Raw genomic sequence first — 26,862 nt, 5'->3', positions numbered from 1 at the left:
CCAGTCAATATCTGGGAAGTTAAAATCCCCCATTATAAGACATTCTGATTTACTAGCCCACTATTTCTCTGTACAATTGTTCATTGTACTTATTAAGTCTATAACACACTCCTACTCTTATTTTTGCTTTCGCAGTGCTTATGTCACACCAAACTGACTCAACAGTGCACTGTTCATCTATATCAACAAGATGCACTTATTTTGATTTTATGTTTTTCTTAATTAACAGCATAACACCTCCCTCCTTGCTATCCTGTCTCTACACATTGTACTCCCCAAATTCCAATTCTGCATTCCTAATATCTGTGTGACACCATGTCTCTGATATCCCAACAATATCCGCCTTTGATGTCTTGACCAACACTTCAAATTCATCAAATTTATTTACTATACATCTAGCATTGGTTTACATGCAAGCATACATGCTCCTATTCCTATTCACCCTAACACATCCCACCTATTTCACGGTGACTGCCATCCGTCCCTGAAATCCCCAACACCCCTCGCTCCAGGTCGCTACTTATTCTAATAGAAGTTGTGCAAGAATCACCTTCACCTCTGCCTACGGCTACTGTTAAACTATTAGTCCTTGTATCCCCCCCCCAAGCTAGCAATTTTCCGACCCACCTAATACTACTTCGATAGCAACAGCAAATATTTTTGCACCCTTTCTATTTAAGTGTATCCCATCCCTGTAGAAGCAGTCTCTCCTGTTAACAAGTACAGACCAGGCTGAAAAAAATTCTATCCCTTGAGCCTTGCACAATCTTTCCAGGGCCGAATTGATCAACATGGCTCTCATCATATACTCCCTCTTATCGTGTCTGGGCAGAAATGTAGATACTTTCAAATTTAACCCTAACTCATGACTTTTTTGCAACATTGACCTGTACTTGTTAAGTAAATCTGCAGATCTCCTACTCTTAATGTCATTGGTGCCAACGTGTACAACAATATCACCTTTTGTGCCCTTAAAAGATGATATATGCTTTACAGCATCATCAACATTTGCCCCTGGCAGACATACCCTAGTCCTATTCCATCTATCCTTTTTACACAATATATTCGCCGTCTCCCTGACAATAGTCACCAACAATAACTAACTTCTGTGGGACCAGCCCATTGTGCCTTGGAGATTGCTGCTGTGTTGCCTGATGCCCAGGAGTGAGCTCTAGCATTGAGTTGGACAGCTGAGAGCTTGATGGGCCCTCATATTAATTTCTTCTAGGACATCTACCCTACACCTCAATCTCTCATAAATGCCCATTAGAACACTGAGTTTATGCCTAATTTCTAGACACTCTCTGCACCTGGCACAAAAAAGACATCCTCCTTGGCTAGATCATGTCCTGTTCCAGAGAGTTCGGCAAACATTTCTCAAGTTGCACTTTGCACATTTTTTTGTTGCACATCTCAAGTTGCACATTTTTTTAGGCTGTGATGTTTTGGGAAATGGCCTCCCTCAGTTCTCCCTCGAATCACAGCACTCCTTCCACTCTGTGCCTGTTGCTTTGCTGCTCTTGTCTGGGGCATGATATTTTAAATTAATAAGATCAATAAATTTAATTAATTGTCAACTACACTATCTAATTGAATCCTAAATATGGTGATGTGTATTACACTGTATAATTTTACGTTAGAGCTACCGAGTTACCACAATTAAAAATTTGAATTCTCTACCACTCTATACAAAAACAATGACTGCAAGATTCAAACGAAACAACGGTTTTATGTATATCAAGTAGTAATCTACAAAAACTCTTATCTAAATTAAAAATAAAAATAACCAGCATAACTAGAATAATAAGACTACACATAAATATAAAAGTTTAGAAATCTTATAATACCGTATTGGTGGACTAATAATAGAACAGCAATTGCTTAAAAAATGGTACTCACCTTGAATAAATCTGCAGTGGTATATTGGGAAGAGGTGGTTAGTATTTAGGTTGAATTGTTAGCTAAGAAACTAAGAGGTGAAAATGAAGAAAAACGGAATTTATAATAAACGCAAGGAGGTAGAAGTGTACACATCTGATCCTTGGTTGTCATCTCCTCTCAGCCCAAGTCACTCTTAATCAGGGTTTCCCAAACTTTATCAAGTGCAGACCGGTGTTTGCAGTTTTTTTTTTTTTTTTTTTTTCACGGCCCATCTATAGCTATAAATTAATGTATTTTCAATAATTATACTTGTAGGTTCAGAAAATAATGACACTACCATTAAGACATTTAACATACCAGTAATAGTGCAATCAGGTATTCTTTAACATCAGTAAATATAAATAAAAGATAGGTAATTCATTTCTTTGTTTATTATCAAAAGTTTACATAAAATTGACATATTTTTGAGTCTGTTTTTGCGCAAATAAATATTTATTTAAAGAGTATTTTTAGTATAACTGGGTATTTGGTATTTTATTACATTTTAATTTATTCTGGAAATTTTCTTATAGTTTTATGTAGGTTTATTTCAAAAAAGTTGTTCATAGACCAGTACTGGGCCGCAGACCACACTTTGGAAAACCCTGCTCTAAATTATTTGAATATCCAGGTGTGTAGTAGGGATCTGCTTTTTGATCCTGTAATATGGACTATGATAAATAGCAAATAGGTCCAAAGGAGTGGCTACAGTCAGCACTTGCAAAGCAGCAGTCAATACTGCTCTGCAGGACTGGATTTACAAATAAGCTAAACAAGATACAGCTGAGGGCCTCGCTCCATCTTAAAAAATCCTTTTTTAATATTGTCACATGTGAACTGTAAGAGAGAAGGGTCACAACAAGTTTAGATCCATACCTGCTGTCCTGCAAACTCAATTAACTGTAAGTAACATTAGCATTTGAAGAGACTGAATCTTCCTTTGGTACCTGACTAGTCCCACCTGACTCCTATGGAGTCATGCTCCTGCTGCATAAGTTACCAAAGGGATGAATACGACTTTATAGTACAATAGCAAGGTTTGTAGATATTCCCCAATCAGTTCTAGGTATTCTTGAAACTGTAGCTGAATACCTTTTAACTTTATCTGTTAACTTTATACAAAGGATCTCAGTGATGTTAATCTGGAATACCAGCAGCATCACTGGAAAAGTGCCCTTGCCACATACAGGTGCCATGTTGAGGGACCTTATATGTTCAGATAATCATCTTGTTCCTGGTCACAAAATTCCTGGGGTTCTGTCAGTGACAGTGAAACACTATCACTGACAGAACCCCACGAACTAACCTAGGTAGCCTATCTGCACGGCTCAGTGAACCTCATATGGGACCATGCAACTGCCTCTAAGCCTTTTTCATTCTCTATGACCTTGAGTGTGGTTTTCCACACAGCTGGTATGTTACTTTGGGATTACTGCTACCAAAACAGTGCCTTGCATTTATCAATGCTAAACTTCAACTGCCATTCAGCCCACTCACTAAATTTATCCAGGTCATGTTGGAAAATACCCTGATTATTATCATTAACTCCCTGCCAATCTTTGTATCATCAGCAAACTAATAAATATTAATAAATATCAAAATTAACTACTATTAATAAATATCAAAAACAGTAAGGGGAACAAGCACTGAACCCTGATATGATATCCATAACATGACCACTCAAAATCTGAAAAATTAAGGATCAGCTCCCAGTTTCCAAATCTGGGGGATTCAACTGTATATAAATCAGAATGTCTTTATGTAATTATACATAAAGACATTCTGATTTATTGTATTGTATGTACAGTATGTTATAGATTCAATGGGTATAGCTCAAAAAGTTTTCAGACATTAGGTTTGGATTTTCATGGCACACTAATCAGCTAAGGCCATAAGTAAACCAAGAGCCAACTGAAAAGGGGGGGTGAGATGCATACTAAACATCAGAGGTAGAGCAATATCTCAGTGATGGCAATTTCACTAAGAAAATAATATTTTTCTTGTGACAGAGCTTAGCTATTTGTGATTTTAATTTACTTTTATTATATTTTTGAAACCTCAGGATAGTATTTGAAACCTTGTTGGTGGAGTGAAGCAGAAAGAATTTGCAACCTGCCAGTTAAGAGAACCATGGCAACGATGAATATCTCAGTAAAAGTAACAGTTAATGAATCTGTCAACAAAGAGAATTTCACCAATATAGAGATTTGTGCAGTAATCCAAGTTTTTAGTGCTCAACTAGACTTATCAAGCCTTTGCATTTCTTCTGTCTTAAGAATAATCTACAAAACTTTCCAAAGTAGAACGGACAATTATCCCACTTTGTATATTCTTGAGATATTGCCTCCACCTACAGTTATTTCAGTAGATTACCGAGAGAATTTGCTGCAGCCTTCCTGACTGAGAGGTTCCAACATATTTCTGTTGACCATGACCCAACTTGTTACCAAATAAATGAAGGGGTTGGGGATTATTAAAATCTCACACTGGTCACATCTAGATATTCTTCCTCAGATTCCTTTAAACAAAGGCATGATATAACTGTACCTTCTGATCACAACAGAAAATTTATTTACTGTTCTTGTAATGTCTGCGCTATTTCGGACAGTCTCGCAGAAGGGGGATTGTATAACAGATTTCACAAGTCTGGCCCAGCATGCTGTTGCTGTTAGTATGACATTTAATGACACAAGGTCCACTGATGCCAAATTGGCCCAACATGTAAATGTAGATTACTGGTCACCACCTATCTCCAGAAGGATTATATCAGCACCAAAATATTCATAGACTACCACTTTTCTAGACTACAAAATTCCTACCTTTATGAATAATGGCTGGTTTAATATGCTTATTTTTTGGGGCATCAATACCAGTAAACTCATTGGCAGGCTTTGAATGTTTATTGTTAGTTAATACAAATTTGTATCAGTAGAAAGTAACAGAATATAGTGATTAGGGAAACAATGTCATAAATTGCATAACCAAGACAAACAGAAGCATGGATTATGATAGCAGTAAGCAATAGAGCAGAATATAGAGTCCCAGAACAGATTATAGGAAGGATAAAAGATAGCTTTTGTACCCATGTAAATCAAATCATGCAGAATTTGAAGTTTTCCCCATTTTACAACTTCCCACTTCATATTTCCAATTTAGGGAAAAGCAAATGCTATTCTATAATGAAAATTTATATAATTTTGAGCAAACACTTACCCCCATTTCTCTACTTAACAGATATGGTTCTTGAGCAAGAAGCCAAGCCTCTGCAACAGCGGCATCTCTAGCAAACTGATATACTTCTAGAACTGGAGAAAAGATGGTAATGAAGTGAGAATAAATGAACTGGCCATTAAACAAGAAACACTGCTAATTAAAGTCTCAAAAGATATCAATCATCATACAGTGGGCAAACATTTTACAAACATGGTAGTGGGCACTTTGGAGTATAAATCTACCCCAACAGTGTTTTCGGCCCTTTGCAGCACAAGTCAAAACCCAGCAAGACCTGCAATGGCTAGAGACAGGACCTTTCAAAAATTTTTAAATTTTCATTAGCAGAAATAAAATGTTTACCTGCAGTAATAACATGAAAAATACAATTAAAAAGCATAATAGTGTTAAAGCTTCTTTCAGAAACACAAACAATTTGCTTTAATAGCCACCAATCTGCAAGAAACTAAGATGTTGCCATAATGCACAAAAAGAGTTTGGAAGTAACAAATATTATAAAAATTTTCAGGCATAGAGATTATGCAAGTTTAAACATTAAATATTATCATAACACCTGCTTTATTTTTTTTTTGGTAGATAAACCATTACATTTAAATTGGCTCTGTTGTACAGGACTAGTGTCAAGATAGGAACAGTTTGAACTGGATGCTTTAGTAAAAATATTTAGCCACAGTCTATTGTAAAGATGATGGTCTAGGCTGAGAGGAGGTAAAAGTAAGGTGATATAGGAGTCATTTGTATTCCAGGAGGGTGACTTATCCCTTCAATTCAAGTGGTTTGTTTGTTTGTTTGTTATTTGGTTTTTCGGAGCATCAGCAACTAAGGCCATATTGCTCCAAGGATATGGCGGTGGTCATTCCATGACCTTTCCACATCGTCCGTATTTGGTGGTCACGGACTCGAACCCGGTCTAATCAAGAAGCGTGTGCCACACACTGCTGCTCCTGCCCACCTGGCTATGGAGGTGCCAATTCAAGTGGTAACTGGCTGGCTATAACTGAAAGTCTGGTTTAATATGAAGGGATTTGTTCTGGATCCCCCCCCCAATTTCCACAGTTCTTCTATGTTCACACTCTGAGTCATTATAATGTCTGTATAGTCTATAAAGGGAAAATTAATCTAGATGTGGTCATATAGGACCTCACAAGTTCTACTCTGAAATATTGATTGGAGTTGTTGGTTCTAGGTCAATGGCTAAAATTTCCTATGCTTTCCTAAACACAGATACTGTTTTACCTGAGAATTTTGAAAGTGAACAGTCACTGTTTACTTGGAATTACATGTGGAAAGCACCTGTGCGACCATATTTCTTACAATTCCAGCACAGGCCCTATGGGAAGCCATTCCAAATTTATGCAATTTTGTTCCACTAGCAGCAATTTTGTAAATTTGAAAACAGAACAAATTACAGTATCTAATATATAGCTATTCTAGTATCTATACAGGGTGTCTCAAAAATATTGGTACAAACATTTAGGGGAGGTAGGTAACATCTACAGGAATGTGAATCGCATAGGAACCCATAACCGGAAACGTCACTGTGAGTAGAGGCATGTGATGCAAGAAAGCAAATGTATGAGCTTATGCAGCATCAGCCAAAAAAAAAAAAAAAATCACACCATTCCCTCCAAATGCCTGTCCAGTTCCTCCTTAAATTTATTCAACCTATCAACTTCCACAACGACAGATGGAAGTTTGTTCCAGCAATTAACCACCCGCTGGCTAAAGGCAAATTTCCGCACATCTATTCTACATCTGTCCTTTCTTAATTTGAATTTATTCCCCCTTAGGTTTGTAATCTGAACAAGTGGAAGGATCCCATCAGAATTCAGCGTGCTCAACCCATTCAAGGCCTTATAGACCTCAATCAGATCACCGCGCATGTGCCTAGTCTCCAGCCACTGCAATTTGCAGCACTTAAGCTTCTCTTGATAAAAGGATCCCTTCACTCCCCTCACCAATCTTATTGCCCTTCTCTGTAGATACTCAAGCAAATCTACATCCTTCCTAAAATGAGGCTTCAGACCTGTATGCAGTTCTAATGGCATGGCATGGTATGGCCTGACCATTGCCTTATACAAAGGGATAATCACATCCTTTTCCCTGCCAGCACAAACCCCATGATCTGCTCTAGCAGCCTGTCTGCATTGTTCAGAAAACTTCATATCTGACTGCACAATTACTCCCGGGTCTTTTTCATTTTCTACCACCCTGAGTGTAGTACCACACAGTTGGTATGTTCCTCTGGGGCTACTTCTCTGCATATGCAGTACTTTCGTTTGTCAATGTTAAACTTCAGTTACCACTTCTCAGCTCATCTGCCCAATTTTCTAGATCCTATTAGAGTAACAAACTGCCATTACTGTAATTAAGAACCCTGCCAACCTTTGTATCATCTACAAAATTCTACACTAAGCCCGATATACCTTCATCAATATCATTGATAAATATACAAAAGAACAGCGATAAATAGACAACATTATCAAGTACTGCTATAATTGCAAAAATGCCTTAATATTCCCACCCCAGACATGCAACTTTAATTTCTATTACAAATAGATAGTAGCATTATTATAGACAATGAAAAGAAATACAGCATTTAAGAGAGTTACAGAATTCTCCCATATTAATCAAGAAAATTTCAGTGCTATTACTACACGCTCAAGTAAATCTACATCCTTCCTAAAATGAGGCCTCCAGACCTGTACGCAGTACTCAAGGCGTGGCCTGACCTTTGCCTTATACAGAGGGATAATCACCTCCTTTTCCCTGCTAGCAAAATTCCTATATATCATTGACAAAACCCCATGACCTGCCCTGGCAGCCTGTCTGCATTGCTCAGAAAACTTCATATCTGCCTGCACAATTACTCCCAGGTCTTTTTCATTTTCTACCTCCTTAAGTGTAGTACCACACAGTTGGTACGTTTCTCTGGGGTTACTTCTACCCATATGCAGTACTTTGCATTTGTCAAGGTTAAACTTCAGTTGCCACTTCTTAGCCCATCTGCCCAAATTATCTAGATATTGTTGCAGTAGCACACTGCCATTACTGTCATTAACAACCCTGCCAACCTTTGTATCATCTGCAAACTTCGACACTAAGCCTGATATACCTTCATCAATATCATTGATAAATATACAAAACAACAGTGGACCCAACACCGAACCGTGTGGGACTCCACTAATAACATTAGTCCAAGAAGAGCAGCACCCATTGATTACCACCCTCTGTCTTCTCGCACTTAACCATCCTTTTATCCATTGTAGCAACTTACCCTTAATACCATTCTGCTCCAATTTGTACAATAGTCTTCCATGCGCAACAGTGTCAAAGGCTTTCCTGAAATCCAAATATATATCAAAATTATTTTTTGCATCCAGTTCCTTTGTAACCACATCATAATATCCTATCAAATTTGTCAGACAAGACTTTCCCTTAACAAACCCATGCTGTGTCTGAATTATTGCTGCAGTCTTGTCTAGATGATCCTTCAATGCATCTTTAACCAGCGACTCCATTATTTTACCCGGAAGAGAAGTTAAACTAACTGATCTGTAATTACTCGTGTCACCCTTCGATCCCCCTTTGTGAATTGGGGATACATTTGCACATCTCCAGTCTGTGGAAACCTCCCCTGAGTCCAAGGATGCTCTCATAATTATGGTACATGGCGCTGTTCATCAGTCCGCGAGAGGGAAAATTTCTCGTTTACTCATTCAAGCAGTAGTCACCGCACGGAGAGCATGCATCGATATACGAACTGTGAGCTGACAGACAGGCACCTAGTGTATGGATTAGCAGAGGGCAATGGACGAGCCGCTCAACGAATTTATGGAGAACGCTTTCCAGAGAGACATGTACCGGACCACCGTCTGTTTGCGCATGTGCATCAAAATTTGTGCGATTATGGGTCATTTAGAGGTAACAGGAGTAGTGTGGGCAGACCATGTTCGAAGCGAACTCCTGCCATGGAAGGAAGTGTGTTGAATATCGTCCAGAATAATCCTACTACCAGCACACGTGCCATTGCCTCTGCCTTAGGAGTGTCTCGTTGCAGTGTACAGCGTCTCTAGCACGACGATTCCTTACACCCCTTTCATTTCCAAAGGGTTCAGTTACTGCTCCCACAAGTTACTGCACGTGTGGCTTTTGCGTGGTGGTTTCTCCAAGAAAGTGTTCAAGACTTGAATTTTCCAACCTATGTTTTGGTCACAGATAAGGCTTATTTCATTCGGGAAGGCTTATTCAATCAACACAATGCTTATGTGTGGGCTCACGACAACCCACACAGAGTGCATCCCCTATTCAGAACAACATCTCTTCGCAATAAATGTGTGGGCAGGTATAGTCGATGACTGCTTAGTCGGCCCATACCTGTTACCATCCCGCATGAACCCCGCTAAATATCAGATCTTTCTTGAACAAGTTCAACCAGGGTTACTTGACAATGTTCCATCAAATGTGAGACGCAACATTTGGTTTCAACATGACGGTGTGCCTGCCCATTATGGAAGGTGTGTTCGTGACCATTTGAACAGGCATTTTGGGCATCGATGGATTGGCCATGGTGGACCCTTTGCCTGGCCCCCACGCTCACCTGATTTATCGAGCCTTGATTTCTTTAGGTGTGTGTGTGGGGGGGGGGGAAATCTATCGTGTATGAATCGCCTGTGGAGACATATGGATCTCGTCTGCGCTGCTGCTGTTACTACTGTCAAAGAAACTCCAGGTGTTTTTGACCATGTCCTCCAATCCATGCTGTGTCGGTGTCACGCATGCATCGCATCTCATGGTGGAACCTTCGTGCATCTGCTGTAACATCATGAAATGCATCCATCTCGTCCTCCATTGTTAATATTATGTCAAATAAATGTTTGCCACAAATTACTGTCTTGTGTCATTTCTGCTTCTTGTGCCTCAGCTACTACTTTCCCGTGATGTTTCCGGTTATGGGTTCCTATGCGATTCACATTGCTTTAGATGTTACCTACCTCCCCTACACATTTGTACCAATATTTTTGAGACACCCTGTATATTGGATACTACATACCTGGTTATAAAGCCTTTGTTCATTTCTAAAAATTAATAACTAAAAAATGAAGGTCCACAGAAAAATATGGTTTTCACATACCCATGTAATATATAATGGAGTTTCTTTCAAACAAACAAAAGTGTTTACATATCTTCCCACCAGAGGGTCAAATGCATGCAGTGCCATCATATTATCTAGATTATCTACGCCCCCCCCCCACCACCACCGTAAATACTTCTGGAGATTTCACTCAGCCATAAAACTTCTTACCTTGCTGTAACCACTTTAAGTGAATACATAGCAACTTACAATATTTACAGTATGTAATTGCATGGTGGTTTTTAGAAGATTATGGATTCTCTTGCTCCTTGAGATGACTGAAAATTAGTCACATTGATAATTAAGGATGAAGTTTTCTCGGTACCCCACCGATCAAGTGTCCTTGATCCACTGGTTGAATCAAGGACGTGTTTTTAAGAATGAACACAACTTCTGCATTGAGATTCCATGTGCAATGGTGGTAGATGCAATCAGCAATATCCAATATCAATAATGCTTTGTGTGCAATATTTTGCACATCACTTCAAACTTCTGTTCCAGTGTTATTGATATATTTATACAGTCTCTTATTTTTACTTTATTTTGCTTTTAAAAACAAAACTAAAAGAACAATTGTAAAATAAAGGCACAAATGAACATAAATAGTTTGTTTGTTTGTTATTTGGTTTTTAGGAGCATTAGCAACTAAGGCCATATTGCTTCAGGATATGCGGTGATCATTCCCTGACCTTTCCGCATCCTCCGTATTTGGTAGTGATGGGCCATAAATAGGTATTGCCTGAATACAAACAACTGACTCTGTCTCCTCGAGTGCTTTGAATTTACTGAACATTGTAATTGGCTGTGATTTGCTCATTTCAGATGTATATTACCAACATAGTAATAGAGGCATGTGATGCAAGAAAGCAAGCAAGCATATTATTTAGCATCAGCCAAAAAAAAAAAAAAATTCACACAACCATTCCCTCCTTGAATTTATTTAAGCTTTAGAAAACAGGCTTTGTGCATTGGGTTGCATTATATCATCAAAGTTTCTTGCGACGACCGACTAACTGGTTAAAAATAAATTTATTAAAATAAAAATATAATATATACAGAAGATAAAACAGAAATAAAATAAAAGCGTTAAAATACAATAAGATAAAAGCGTTAAAATACAATAGGATAAAAGCGTTCAAATACAATATGATAAAAGCATTCAAATACAATAGGATAAAAGCGTTCAAATATATATAATAAAAGCATTAAAATATATAGTAGCTTTCGAAGCGAACTGCCTCTTCATCAGCTAGTCTGCGACTGGTGTACTTCAGTATATATTAATGGTTACAACAGCACAAGTCAGCTGGGCCCTGCAAATGGTAAATTTTGAAAGCTCCGCAGTCGCCGAACATTATTGAGTTGAGCAGCACAATCTTGATCCCCAACGAGACATTGAAATCGTCGACTATTCACGTGATTACCGCCAGCACTCGTGGCTTGAAGCACTACACATAGCCACCAATAACTCCAGGGGCTCACATCTAGTGAGTATGGGCTTGGCACATCTAGGGTCCTAAGCTGGATATCATCATTCTTCTCTTTCTTGGTGATTTCCTTCTACTTCTCTCTCTCTCTGGGTAAATTGGGGTTTTTGTTGTTTTTTTTTTTTTTTTTTTTTTTTTTGCTTGTGCAGCAAGAGCTCCGGCTTCCTTGTGCCATATAGCTAATAATAATAATATGAATATGAATCGGGACGAGGGGAGTACATTTATGCCCTATTATAGAATGTACTGTATTGCAGTGCGATGAGTGCTGGCGATCATCATGTGTACATAATTCTGCTTTACAAACACCAGACTTGTGATACATGGTCATGCCCAGCTGACTTCTGCTATTGTAACCATTAATATATATTGAAGTACACAAGTCAGAATAGCTGCTTTTATGATATATATTTTAACTCTTATCTTATTGTATTTTAACGCTTTTATTTTATTTCTGTTTTATCTAATGTATATATTATATTTTTATTTTAACAAATTTATTTTAACCAGTTAGTCGGTCATCACAAGAAACTTTGATGATATTTATTTAAGCTATCAACTTCCACGACAGATGGAAGTTTGTTCCAGCAATTAACCACCCGCTGGCTAAAGGCAAATTTCCGCACATCTATTCTACAGCTGTCTTTCCTCAATTTGAATTTATGCCCACCTTAGGTTCATAATCTGAACAAGTGGAAGAATCCTATCAGAATTCAGTGTGCTCAACCCATTCAAGGCCTTATACACCTCAATCAGATCACCTCACAGGTGCCTAAGTCTCCAGCCACTGCAATTTGCAGAACTTAAGACTGTCTTGGTAAGAGAACCCCTTCACTCCCCTCACCAATCTTATTGCCCTTCTCTGTAGATATTCAAGCAAATCTACATCCTTCCTAAAATGAGGCTTCAGACCTGTATGCAGTTCTAATGGCATGGCATGGCATGGCCTGACCATTGCCTTATACGAAGGGATAATCACATCCTTTTCCCTGCCAGCACAAACCCCATGATCTGCTCTAGCAGCCTGTCTGCATTGTTCAGAAAACTTCATATCTGACTGCACAATTACTCCCGGGTCTTTTTTCATTTTCTACCACCCTGAGTGTAGTACCACACAGTTGGTACGTTCCTCTGGGGCTACTTCTATGCATATGCAGTACTTTTGTTTGTCAATGTTAAACTTCAGTTACCACTTCTCAGCTCATCTGCCCAAATTTTCTAGATCCTATTAGAGTAACAAACTACCATTACTGTCATTAAGAACCCTGTCAACCTTTGTATCATCTACAAAATTCTACACTAAGCCCGATATACCTTCATCAATATCATTGATAAATATACAAAAGAACAGCGATAAATAGATAACATTATCAAGTACTGCTATAATTGCAAAAATGGCTTAATATTCCCACCCCAGACATGCAACTTTAATTTCTATTACAAATAGATAGTAGCATTATTATAGACAATGAAAAGAAATACAGCATTTAAGAGAGTTACAGAATTCTCCCATAATAAAGAAAATATCAGTGCTTTTACTAACAGTTAACAGCACTATTACAAATGGTGAAGGATTATCATGGATGAGTATAACTCAAAGACTATGACTGCAAACATTCCCTGTACAAACTTTAGTTTATTGAAGTTTGAAGCTGTTGAAAACCTTGTGCTAGAAGTAAAAGTCCTTTTTAAGTTCTAAAAAAAATGCAAATAAATATTTCTTTAGAAAGGAAACTTCTTGATGCATTTTAAATAATATGATATTAGCTAGGTGGTTTCTAAAACAAGACTTTTCATCCTAAATTATTTACATTACACTAGCCTCTATAATGAGGTTTTATAATTAAGGGCCAAACCTTAGCACATTAATGATATACTTACTTAATTGCAAGTGTTCCCAACGTTCTTCCCATCGGTTCATCATACAAGTACGTTGCATTGTAAGAGAGTACAATTTCTCTTTGATCTATGAAAACATTAAAAATTTATCCATAAAACAAAACATTATAATTCAATAATATTATATATATATATATATATATGTAAATAAAATTATATTATTTTTATGTGTAGAATGTAGTAGGTATATATCTATTATTTAACTAATGCTAATAAAGAAAATACGGTGTACCCTGAGAGCGATATATGTTGAATAAAGGGGGAAGAGAGGAAAATAAAAGAGTAACGTTATAAACAAGAAGAAACAAAGTGCGAATTTTGAAAAAACGAAATGCAAATTTTGAAAAGAAGTGGGTGAAGTGGAAGGGTTTTTTTTTTTTTTTTTTCTTTTGGCTGATGCTGCATAAGCTTGCTTTCTTGCATCATATGCCTCTACTAATGCTAATGACCCCAATACTATAGAACATATAAGTACTTTTGATTTTAAAAACTTATTTACTAGTATTTCCCATAAGAACTTAAAATCTGTATTTAGTAATTATTATAAGGAGTAACAAAACTTATTACCATGCCAGGAGAATTATTGGGACAGCTTAATTAACTTATGTTTACTCAATAGTTACATATTAAACGGAGATAGTATATATACACAACATACTGGTATAGCAATGGGGGCCTGCAGCTCATGCCTAGTTGCTAATCTCATCTCTATTTACATCATTTTGAAAGAAACTTAAATAAAAACATAATACTTCATCAACACATAGATGATCTAATAGTAATAACTGAACCCTACTTTCTTAAATATATAGTTAATCACTGCCCACCGAATTAGAGGTAGAATGTACTAATAAGCTTGATTTTATTTGATTTTTTATGGCGCATTGGCAGCTAAGGCCATAATGCGCCAAGTCAAATATAAAATGCTACTAAACATTTTGGTAGCCAAGGCTACCACATCAAGCAATTAATTTTTATGTAAAAAAGGTACAAATTAAAAGCATAAAAAGTATAACACTTAGATCTTTGTATAAAAATTAAAAGATTGTAAAAAGTTAAAGACGTCGGACATATTGTCTCTGTCACCTATTATCTGACTGAGTGTAAATGGCTCAGTCAAATTATTAAAAGCGATAAAACACAAGCGTCATGGTTCTATAAAAACAGGACATTCTATTAAAATATGACAGACGGTTAAAATAATGTTCCACATCTCACACATAGGTGGGTCATCTGCCCTCAAGTAGGAATGGGTTAGATGACTATGACCTATGCGGAGCCGAGCAAGAACAACTTCCTCTCTTCGGACCCTGCGTAGACTGGACTGCCATTGCATGATTACAGGCTTAATGTGATGTAGTTTATTTGTGTCCTGTCCGTGCCAAGAATCTTGCCATTGGGAAAGTAATTTAGAACGTATTATTTGCCTGTAGTCTGCATAGGAGACTGACAGGCAATGATTATCCAGGGAAATGGCTGATTTGGCAGCGGCATCAGCCGATTCATTTCCACGGATCCCAATGTGGCTTGGGATCCAGCAAAAGCGAATATTGAATTCTAATTTCATGAGAGAAAAAAGAATCTGCCAGATCCTGCACAGGATCGGATGAGGGTTAAAACTCACCGATACCAGAGCCTGTAACACACTTGACGAATCGCAATAAATCATGTACCTCTGGTATTCGCGATTTTGAATGTGATCTAGGGCTGTTTGTATTGCATGCAACTCTGCAGTATAAATGCTTGTGGGATCTTATAGGATAATGTTTTGTGAGGGAACACAACAGCAGATCCCACATAACATTCTAACTTTGAGCCATCTGTGTAGACTGGCAGAAAGTCAGAATACTGCTGTCTATGTGATGCAAAGAGTTGCTGGTAGACAGATGGCGGTGTAGTAGCCTTCTCCCAGATCTTAAGGGAGAAGTCGCAAGTTGGAAAATAAGCATGCCAGGGTGGAAAGAATTGCCCTGGTGACTGGGCAACATTGTCTACCGTCAAGTTTAGCTCATTCAGCAGCCCTTGAATGCGAATACCAAACGGTTTGTTGGCAGTCCGACGGGCCTTTCAATAACCCTCATATTGCATGAATGACAAAATATAGCAAAGTCGTCAACATAGAGGGCATTGTTTACAGTGGGTGGAAGTTGTTCTGTGATAGAGTTTATTTTGATTGCGAAAAGCATGACACTTAGAACGGATCCTTGTGAGACTCCCTCTTCTTGAGAGAAAACTCGAGAGAGGGTGGATCCTAAACGGACTTGAAATTGGCGATCCGAAAGAAAGTTTTTAATAAAAACAGGAAGGTTCCCTCTAAGACCAAAGTTATAGAGGTCTTTTAAAATTCCAAATCGCCAGGCTGTGTCATACGCTTTTTCAATATCAAAGAAAACTGCTACCAAATGCTCGGATTTAATAAAAGCATCACGAATGGACGTTTCCAATCGGATTAAATGATCCAGAGTGGATCTATTTCTTCGGAAGCCGCACTGTGTCCTGGAAAGCAGACCATTTGTTTCTACCATACGAGGCGTGCAATAACCATTCTTTCCAGGGCTTTGCACAAACAGCTTGTCAGAGCAATAGGACGATAGTTACTTGGATTGCTAGGATCTTTTCCTGGTTTTGGGAAAGCAAGGACGATTAGCCCTTTGCCAGGAATCCGGAAATTGTTTGTGAATAAAAATTCTGTTAAACAAAACTAAAAGGTGATCCTTAGATTGTGGTGAGAGGTGTTTTAACATTTCGTAGTGGATGTCATCGGGCCCCACAGCACTTGCATGCATGAGAAAGAGTGCTGCATTTAACTCTTCCTGTAAAAAGAGCTTGTTATACAATTCAAGCCCTTTTGAAGAGAAGTTCGGTGGGTTTTTCTCAATTTTCTTTTTCAGGGCCAAAAACTCTGCCGGAAAAGATGTTATTGCAGAGATTTTTGCAAATGTTTCCCCTAAAGTATTTGCAACTGCAGTTCGATCTGCAATTGGACATCCGTTGTGCTTGAGGATCACTGAAGGGCATGGTGAATATTTCCCCTTCATTTTCCGGATCTTATCCCAGACTACTTTTGAGCTAGCAGCCTGAGTTATGGAAGATGTAAAACGAATCCAAGATTTCCTTTGGCTCTGACGTCGTACATAACGCACTTTCGCATGTGCACATTTGAATGATATTAAATTTTCAGTCGTGGGATATCGGCGGAATATCCCCCAGGCTTTGATTTGTGCTTTTTTTGCAGCTGTGCATTCTGGATTCCACCAAGGTTTGGGATATAGTGGGAACCGGCTGGATGATTTTGGGATTGCAATTGCAGCTGCTTGGACAATCGTTTCTGTGACATACATGACTGCTTCATGTATGTCACAGAAACGATTGTGACATACATGACTGCTTCATTGATTGGCTCCTGACTGACTGTAGCGATGTCAAGTTTTGCCAGATATTGAAAGGCATTCCAGTCAGCCTGATCAATCTTCCACCGTGGTAAACTAAATGGAAAACATGGTCTACCACTAGTTAGGGTGGTTATCACGGGGAAGTGATCGCTTCCATATGGATTTTCTTCTACCTCCCAAGTAAGTGAAGGAAGGAGAGAAGGGGAGCAGATAGAAAGATCAATGGCAGAGAATGTACAGGTAGGCATGTGGAAGAAGGTGTTTGTTCCCACATTTAAGAGGGAGAGGTCATTATCAATGAGCATATGCTCTATGACTCGTCCCCTTCGATTGATGTTTGCACCGCCCCCACAGGGTATTATGTCCATTGAAATCCCCAAGAATTAAACCAGGGGGAGGCGATTGCATGATAAGATCATCAAGGCCTTTCTGGGGGATGTCAATCCCAGGTGGCAAATAAACAGAGCAGACAGTTAATAAGAACCCCACTGTAAGGCGAATTGCTACAGCCTCAATGCTAGTTGTAAGCTGCAAAGGCTGAAATGGGATCTGGTTGCCGATGAGGATTGCGACTCCTCCGTGAGCAGGACCATCCACAATTCTATCCTTACGAATGACGGTAATGTTATGCATGGTGGGGTCATCATTTGCCTTTAAATAAGTCTCCTGTATGCAAAAGCAAGCTGGTTTGTGCTTTTGCAGGAGTGCCTTGATGTCATCAGTATTTTGCCGGAATCCACGACAGTCCCACTGTAGGAATTTAGCCATTATTTTGGCTTGGTGGGTCCATCAGGCGGCTTCCGAGGTGCTGAGGGCTTACCTTTTTCAGTTTTGGCTTTATCCTTCCTGGGGAAGTATGGACGCTGTCCAGTGTCCATTTCCTCCTCAGCAAAGGGCTCCAAAACTGAGTCTTCTTGTACCTCCTTCTGCTCGACATCCATGTTTTCTTGGGTATTAAGGGAAGCTTCACCTTTCTTATTCTTTTCTTTTGCAATTGCTTTTGTTACTTGTGGAGCATTAGGAGGTACCGATATAGGAGTGGCAGCTGATTGGTCCTTCTGTGCAGGTTTTTGGGAGCTTAAGAGATAACGTGCGATGGGAGTAAATGATTCTTTTGGAGGGATGGACATGTCCATCTGAGTTCCAATGGAACACCTCCCTGCTACCTTCTGGGCGTAGGTAGGTTTGTTGATGTTGAGAGGTTTCATCGCTTTCCTTGCCTCCTGATACGATATGTTTAGCTCTGCCTTCAGCCGTTGAATTTCTTTTTCTTCTTTCCACCTCTGGCATGCTCGTGAATAGGCTGGATGTTCTCCCTCACAGTTAATGCAGGTGGGTTTTGTGGCTGAACATGCTGTTGTTTCGTGGTCCTTTGCACCACATCGAGCACATGCAAGGACTCCACGGCAGGCCATTTGAGAATGTCCATATTTCTGGCATTTAAAACACCGTAAAGGGTTTGGAACATATGGACGCACTGGACAGTTGATGTAGCCAGCTTTAATCTCATCAGGTGGTTTGGGCGAGTTAAAAGTCAGGATAATACTCCTGGTTTTAACAAGTTTCCCCTCCCTACGCGCACTAATTCTCTTGACAGCAATAACTACCTGTGGTTTCAATTCCAAGCAGATTTCCTCCTCGGTTGCATCGAGAAGGTCCCATTCTGAAATGACACCTCTCGATGAATTGAGTGTTCTATGTGGTGTCACTGTTATGGGTACTCCTCCGATTGATGTTGCTCGGAGTAGCTGCTCAGACTGCCTGTCAGTTTTAGTTTCAATTAAAAGGTCTCCAGAACGGAGCCTCCTAACTGATTTGGGTGAAGCTGCTAACCCATCTAACCCTTTTTGTATAAAAAGGGTGACATTTTACCAATCGGTTTTTCACTGGTGGAATGTATAATTAGAAACCTTGGAACAGGCCCCGATGGTATTTCAGTTCGCTGCCCCTCTCTGTACTAATAATACTATCTGTGTCTTCGTCTCTGTTTGCAGATAGGGACGGGTTGGGCCCCCTGAGGAAGTAAGTTTATCAGGATTCATGTAAATTTAAAGTGGTTCAGTGCCTGGGCTCCCAACCCACCACGGAGCCCAAAGGGACGCCCACTACCCGGCATGCAATAAATGCACTCGGGAGTGGAATGCCTGGGCTACCCAGACACCATACCCGCACCGCCGCCAACCTGAATCCTGTCCCTTGGACCATGAGGGTAGGGGCGTGGCATTGACATGGTTGACCTTCGCAGGCAAGCCTACTAGCCGATTGATCCTAGCCGGGCCTTCCAGGACCACCCGTCTTGTCGAAGCAGGGGCCAAAGTGGTGTATTGAAGCTGGGCCCCTCAACCACCAGGATCCCCCTTTCCGAATTTCCACGGGTCGCAGCGCACGGCAAACACACCGGATTCCATTGATGTTAGCCTGGAACCTAGGCTGTGGGCGTTGGATCCCAGTGATGCTAGTCTGGAAGTCCAGCAGTGTCACTGGGAGGTCCCCTCACCACGTACAGGTGCCCACGTCGAGTGCGTACTAATAAGCATAGTACCAATACAGCTACCTATCTAAACATAGAAGATAAATTATACACTAAAGTATATGACAAGCGCAAAGAATTTAGATTTAAATCAATAAGCCTAACATACTGGCATTCTAATATTTCAAAGAGAATACACAGGAATATCATTAGTTTCTTGTCACATTTCAAAGAAAATACACAGGAATATCCAAGTTTCTTGTCACAACCGACTAACTGATTAAAATAAATGTACTAAAATAAATAAATGATATATTGAGATATCTCAATTCAATGTCACCATCTTTCAGTTTACGATTGAACTAGAGGTTGATAATACTCTTCCTTTTTTGGATGTGTTAGTCCAATGCATGGATTTGAGCTTAGTAACTTCCGTTTTTAGGAAGCCAATGTGCGCTGGCCAATTCATCAATTATGAGTCTGCTCTCACCCCAGGTCATAGCACTGCTTGCACTTTATTTTCCAGAACTTGGATCCACTCTAGTTCGACTGGTGACAGGCAATTGGAAATTTCTAAAATTAGGGCAGAGTTTTCAAATTGTGGCTATCCACCTCATGTTCTAGATAGATGTGAGCTTCAAGCTCACAAATTTTGTTACACAATCTAACCCTCCTCGCGGCAATGAATTTGTCTCTACCGCCTACATCCCCTATTATCAGGGTGTATTGGAACATCATTAGGATTTTCGTCTCCATCATATACGATGTGTGAAACTTCCAGGGAGGAAATCACAGTCTATTATTTCTGTGAAAACACCTGTTCCTGCTTTCCTATGGAGTGGTTCCGTTTACTGCATTATTTATGTGTCCAGATTGCGGGGGGATTGTTATGTAGGTGAGTCTGGTAGAAGATGGAAAGACTGGGTTTCTGAGCATGAGGTGGTTCTGTGAACTGCTAATTTTGAACACTCCGCAGTTGCTGAGCATTATTGGGTTGAGCAGCACAACTTGATCCCCGGCGGGATATTGAAATTGTTGACTATTCATGTGATTACCGTCAGCGCTCATGGCTTGAGGCACTGCACATAGCTACCAATAATAGTACTATGAATTGCACGAGGGGAGTGGGTGCCTCCGTACCCAGGTGGGCAGGAGCAGCAGTGTGTAGCACACGCTTCTTGATCAGATCGGGGTTCGAGCCCATGACCACCAAATACAGAGGATGCGGAAAGGTCAGGAAATTACCACCGCATATCCCCAGAGCAATATGGCCTTTGTTGTAATGCTCCTAAAAACTAAATAACAACAACAACGAGGGGAGTGCACTTATACCCTATTATAGAATGTACTGTATTGCAGTGTGATGAGCGCTGGCAGTCATCACGTGTACATAATTCTCAATTCCCTGGGCATGATCATGTATCATTAGCATTAGTAGAGGCATTTGATGCAAGAAAGCAAGCTTATGCAGCATCAGCCAAAAAAAAAACCCCACTTCCACTTCACCCCTCTGTTCGTTCAAAATACCTGTCCAGCTGAGCCTTAAACTTATTTAGGCTATCAACCTCCACCACAAGGGATGGAAGTCTGTCCCACCAACCAACCACCCGCTGGCTAAAGGCAAATTTCCGCACATCTATCCTACATCTGTCTTTCCTCAATTTGAATTTATGCCCTCTCAGGTGATTTTTCTGAGCTAGAGGAAGAATCCCATCAGCATTGAGCATGCTTAAACCATTCAAGGCTTTATACACCTCTATCAGATCACCTCGCTGGTGCCTAGTCTCCAGACACTGTAATTTGCAAAACTTAAGCCTTTCTTCGTAAGAGCACCCCTTTGTTCCATTCACTAATCTTGTTGCCCTTCTCCGTACTCGTTCCAGCAGCTCTACATCCTTCTTGAAATGAGGCCTCCAGACCTGTATACAGTACTCTAGGTGTGGCCTGACCATTGCCTTATATAATGGAATAATCACCTCCTTATCCCTGCTGGAAAAATTCCTGTATATCATTGACAATACTCCATGAGCTACTCTTGCAGCCCGTCTGCACTGCTCAGAGAACTTCATATCTGCCTGCACAACCACCCCCAAGTCCCTTTCATTCTCTACCACTGTCAGCGTAGTACCACAGATTTGATACGTTGCTCTGGGGTTGCTGTTTCCCATGTGTAGTACTTTACATTTGTCAATGTTAAACTTTCATTTGCCACCTCTCAGCCCATCTGCTCAACCTTTCCAGATCCTGTTCCAGCAGCATAGTGTCAGTAGTGTCCTTGACAACCCTGCCAACCTTTGTATCATCTGCAAACTTGGACATTAAGCTTGATATACCATCATCAATATCATTTATAAATACAGAAAACAATAGTGGACCCGACACTGAACCCTGAGGGACTCCACTAATAACATTAGTCCACGATGAGCAGTGTCCATTGATTATCACTCTCTGTCTTCTCCCCCTCAACCACCCCTTTATCAATAGCAGCAATTTGCCTCCAATGTCACACTGCTCCAATCTGTGTAGCAGTCTTCCATGTGCAACAGTATCAAAATCCTTTCTAAGATCCAAGTATATAATATCAAAGTTATTCCCTGCATCCAGTTCTTTTGTGACTGCATCATAGTATGCAATCAAGTTGATCAGGCAAGACTTCCCCTTAACAAAACCATGCTGTGTCTGAGCTATAACTGAAGTCTTGTCTAAATGATCCTGCAGTGCTTCTTTAACCAGTGCCTCCATTAATTTTCCTGGAACAGAAGTTAAGCTCACAGGTCTATAATTACTTGTGTCAGCCTTTGATCCTCCTTTGTGAATTGGGGTCACATTTGCACATTTCCAGTCTATGGGTACCTCCCCTGAGTCCAAGGAAGCTCTCATAATTATGGCTAAGGGTTTGCTTACTTCCTTTGCTGCCTCTGTGTTTATCTTCAACAGTTTCTCCTCCACTTTACTCCCAGTTATTTCAAGATTCTGTAGCTTACTGCTCGAGTTGAATACACCTCTGGCATTCCCCTTGCTGAATAACTCCTCATGTGTGAATGTTGATGCAAAATATTGATTTAGTTTGTTAGCTACCTGAGCAGGATCATCAACAGTTGACCCATCGATATCAAGTGGACCAATCTGATTCATCCCCTTCCTTCTAGAGTTTACATAAGTAAAGAACTCTTTGCTGTTTTTCTTTGCATCCCTTGCCAAGGATTTCTCGTAATCTGCCTTCGCCTGCCTAACCTCCTTTGTAACTTGGTTGCATATCAACTTGTATCTATCATAGGCTTCCGTGTCATGTGTTAATTTGTAAGTATCCCATGCATTTTTATTCTCTGCCATATGCCTCATTAGTTCATCTGACATCCATTTTGGCCTAAACCTTGAACAATATTTCTTAATTGGTATGTAAAGCCTAGTAGCTTCCAAGATAAGTTCTTTGAATGCTTCCCATTTTGAATTTGCTGTTGGTAACATCATCAGTTGGTCCCACTGTATAGAATTTAAATACTGTCTCAGTCCATCATAGTCGCCTTTACGGAAGCAATAACCCTTCCCTTTACCCCTAATGGTAGTTACCTCTTTGAGTAAATCCCACTTCAGCACACTGTGATCACTGCCACCTAGTGGTTCATTTATCTGCAGATTCCTAATGCATGAAGAATCACTGCTGATAATCAAATCAAGAGTATTACTCCCTCTAATTGCCTCCCGAACATGCTGATGTAGAAAACAATCATCCAATAAATCCACAAAAGCCCTGCTAGTGTGTGAGTAACCAGCCCCCAAATTCCAGTCAATATCTGGGAAATTAAAATCTCCCATTATAAGACTCTCTGATTTACTGGCCCACTCTATTTCCCTGTACAGTTCCTTATTATACTCATCAGAGTCATTAGGCCTATAGCACACTCCTACTCTCAATTTTGATCTCCCAATGCTTATGTCACATCAAACTGACTCAACACTGCCCTGTCCGGCGATGTCGACTGGCTTCACTTCCTTGGTTTTTATATGTTTCTTAACTAATAGCATAACCCCTCCCCCCCTTCCTATCCTGTCTATCCTTTCTGTAGACGTTGTACTCCCCAAATTGCAGTTCTGCATCCCTTATATCTGTGTGACACCACGTCTCTGATATCCCAACAATATCTGCCTTTGATGTTTTGAGCAATACCTCAAATTCATCAAATTTATTTACTAAACTCCTAGCATTGGTGTACACACAAGTATACCTGCACCTGTTTCTATTCTTAGCTACCCTAACACAACCCATGTGTTTACTTGTACCGCAATGGCTCCCAGCAGTCTCTGAAATACCATGCATCTTGTTTTTCAGGCTTCTGCTCATTCTAATAGAAGCAGTGCAAGAATCTTTCACCTCTGACAGTGGCTACTGTCAATCTATTGGTCTTTGTCTTCCCCCAACCTAGCAGTTTTCCGACCCACCTAACACTGCCTCGATAGCATCAGCAAATATTCTTGCACCCTTTCTATTTAAGGGTATCCCATCCCTGTAGAAGCAATCTCTCCTGTTAACAAGTACACTCCAGGCTGAAAAAAATTCTACCCCTTGAGCCTTGCACAATATTTCCAGGGCCAAATTGATCGACAAGGCTCTCATCATATACTCCCTCTTATCGTGTCTGGGCAGAATTGCAGACACTTTCAAATTCAACCCTAATTCTCGGCTTTTGTTCAACAGTGACCTGTACTTGTTAAGTAATTCTGCCGGTCTCCTACTCTTAATATTATTAGTGCCAACGTGTACAACTATATCACCTTTTGTGCCCTTAAAAGATGATATTCGCTCTACAACGTCATCAACCTTTGCCCCTGGCAGACATACCGTGGTCCTGTTCCACCTATCTTTTTTACAAAGCATGTTTCCCGTTTCCCTGACAATAGAGTCACCAACAACTACTAGTTCCTTCGGGACCAGCGCATTCTGCCTTGGGGGTTGTCTCCGTATCACACTGAGTCTGTATCACCAGACTCGTGATACATGATCATGCCCAGCTGACTTTTGCTATTGTAACCATCAATATATACTGAAGTACACCATTCACCGACTAGTTAATGAAGAGGCACTTCACCTTGAAAGCATGTATGTATTTTAATTCTTTTATCTTGTGTATATATCATTTATTTATTTTAATAAATTTATTTTAACCAGTTAGTCGGTTGTTGCAAAAAACTTGGATGATGAGGAATATCATTGTTTCACAATGCTTAAGACTGATAAAAATATGTAATAATGCTAATTATATTATAGAATTGCTTAGACTTGCCTAGAATTGCTTAGTACTAACTTATTAATAATGGATTTCCAGCTAATTTTATTACCAAACAACTTCAGAAAGCCATTTTTATTGCCATTAATAAATGGCACAATAATATAAATCCAAATTACATCATAGCTAAAGTATGTTGTAAATAAATATTTCAATTCTACTAATTCTCATCATTCACAAAGTTTGATATTGCATTTCTCAATGTTCTCTATAATCCTCTCTTTCTTGTTCATAAAATCTACTATTACAATTCTATAGTAGCTTTTTAAAAATCACATTAGTCATTTTGAGGACTTGTAGATATGTATATAGTAGGCACTATACCTTTAGAGCATGTCACATATAGCTTACACTCATTGAAAAAGTTGTACCTATATTTGTTCTTAAGGCAGCAATAAATTTCATCTTTCATAAAGGCAATTTTTCATTTCTACTTTGTAAAACATTGAAAGCTATTTCATTTCAATTGGTGCCAACCGGACTAGTCGGGTGGGTGAACTGCCTGCCTAACAACCAAAAGGTTGCAAGTTTGAATCCTGCCACGGGCTTGGATCAGAGTAGAAAATGCAAAAATCAGGTCACAAACGAGGTTCGGCAGGCGAAGGCGGATTACGAGAAATCTTTGGCAAAAGATGCTAAGAAAAACAGCAAGGATTTCTTTACTTATATAAACTCTAAAAGGAAGGGGATGAATCTGATTGGTCCACTTGACATCGATGGTTCGACTGTTGATGATCCTGCTCAGATAGCAAACAAACTGAATGAGTATTTTGCATCTACATTCACACGTGAGGAATTATTACAGTTTGAAAATGGAAGGTTATCAAATTGTAGCAGTGATTAATGATTTTGTAATAATGATTTTGTAATGATTAATGATTTTGTAATAACTGAGAGCAAAATGGGATCTATCCATTTATTTTAAAGGAGGCGGCAAAGCAACTAAGCAAACCGTTAGCCATAATTATGAGAGCATCCTTGGACTCAGGAGAGGTTCCCACGGACTGGAGATGTGCAAACGTATCCCCAATTCACAAAGGTGGATCGAAGGGTGACACGAGTAATTACAGACCAGTTAGTTTAACTTCTGTTCCGGGTAAAATAATGGAGTCACTGGTTAAAGATGCATTGCAGGATCATCTAGACAAGACTTCAGCAATAATTCAGACACAGCATGGGTTTGTTAAGGGAAAGTCTTGTCTGACAAATTTGATTGGTTATTATGATGTGGTCACAAAGGAACTGGATGCAAAAAATAATTTTGATATCATATACTTGGATTTCAGGAAAGCTTTTGACAATGTTGCGCATGGAAGACTACTGTACAAATTGGAGCAGAATGGTATTAAGGGTAAGTTGCTACAATGGATAAAAGGATGGTTAAGTGGGAGAAGACAGAGGGTGGTAATCAATGGGTGCTGCTCTTCGTGGACTAATGTTATTAGTGGAGTCCCACAGGGTTCGGTGTTGGGTCCACTGTTGTTTTGTGTATTTATCAATGATATTGATGAAGGTATATCAGGCTTAATGTCGAAGTTTGCAGATGACACAAAGGTTGGCAAGGTTGTTAATGACAGTAATGGCAGTGTGTTACTGCAACAGGATCTAGATAATTTGGGCAGATGGGCTAAGAAGTGGCAACTGAAGTTTAACCTTGACAAATGCAAAGTACTGCATATGGGTAGAAGTAACCCCAGAGAAACGTACCAACTGTGTGGTACTACACTTAAGGTGGTAGAAAATGAAAAAGATCTGGGAGTTATTGTGCAGTCAGATATGAAGTTTTCTGAGCAATGCAGACAGGCTGCTAGGGCTGGTCATGGGGTTTTGTCAATGATATATAGGAATTTTGCTAGCAGGGAAAAGGAGGTGATTGTCCCTCTGTATAAGGCAATGGTCAGGCCACGCCTTGAGTACTGCATACAGGTCTGGAGGCCTCATTTTAGGAAGGATGTAGATTTACTTGAGCGTGTACAGAGAAGAGCAACACGATTGGTGAGGGCAATGAAGGGATCCTCTTACCAAGAGAGGCTTAAGTTCTGCA

General features: G+C 39.7%; 1 protein-coding gene across 1 annotated transcript in view; it reads right to left on the bottom strand.

The window, feature by feature from the left end:
• Nucleotides 1-26,862, bottom strand: part of LOC150076876 (spectrin beta chain-like) — an 800,006-nt gene that overhangs the window by 138,814 nt on the left and 634,330 nt on the right. Inside the window, exons 38-39 of the mRNA XM_090386889.1 lie at nt 13,654-13,738; nt 5,134-5,225 (exon numbers count right to left, since the gene is read on the bottom strand). Coding sequence (XP_090243015.1) covers nt 5,134-5,225; nt 13,654-13,738 — 177 coding nt within the window. The remainder of the gene's footprint in view (nt 1-5,133; nt 5,226-13,653; nt 13,739-26,862) is intronic.

The sequence above is a fragment of the Mastigoproctus giganteus genome, chromosome 12 (genome assembly GCF_048544385.1).
Source record: "Mastigoproctus giganteus isolate SK-2022 chromosome 12, ASM4854438v1, whole genome shotgun sequence".
NCBI classification, from domain to species: Eukaryota; Metazoa; Arthropoda; class Arachnida; order Uropygi; family Thelyphonidae; genus Mastigoproctus; species Mastigoproctus giganteus.
This window is presented reverse-complemented; position numbering and strand designations above follow the sequence as displayed.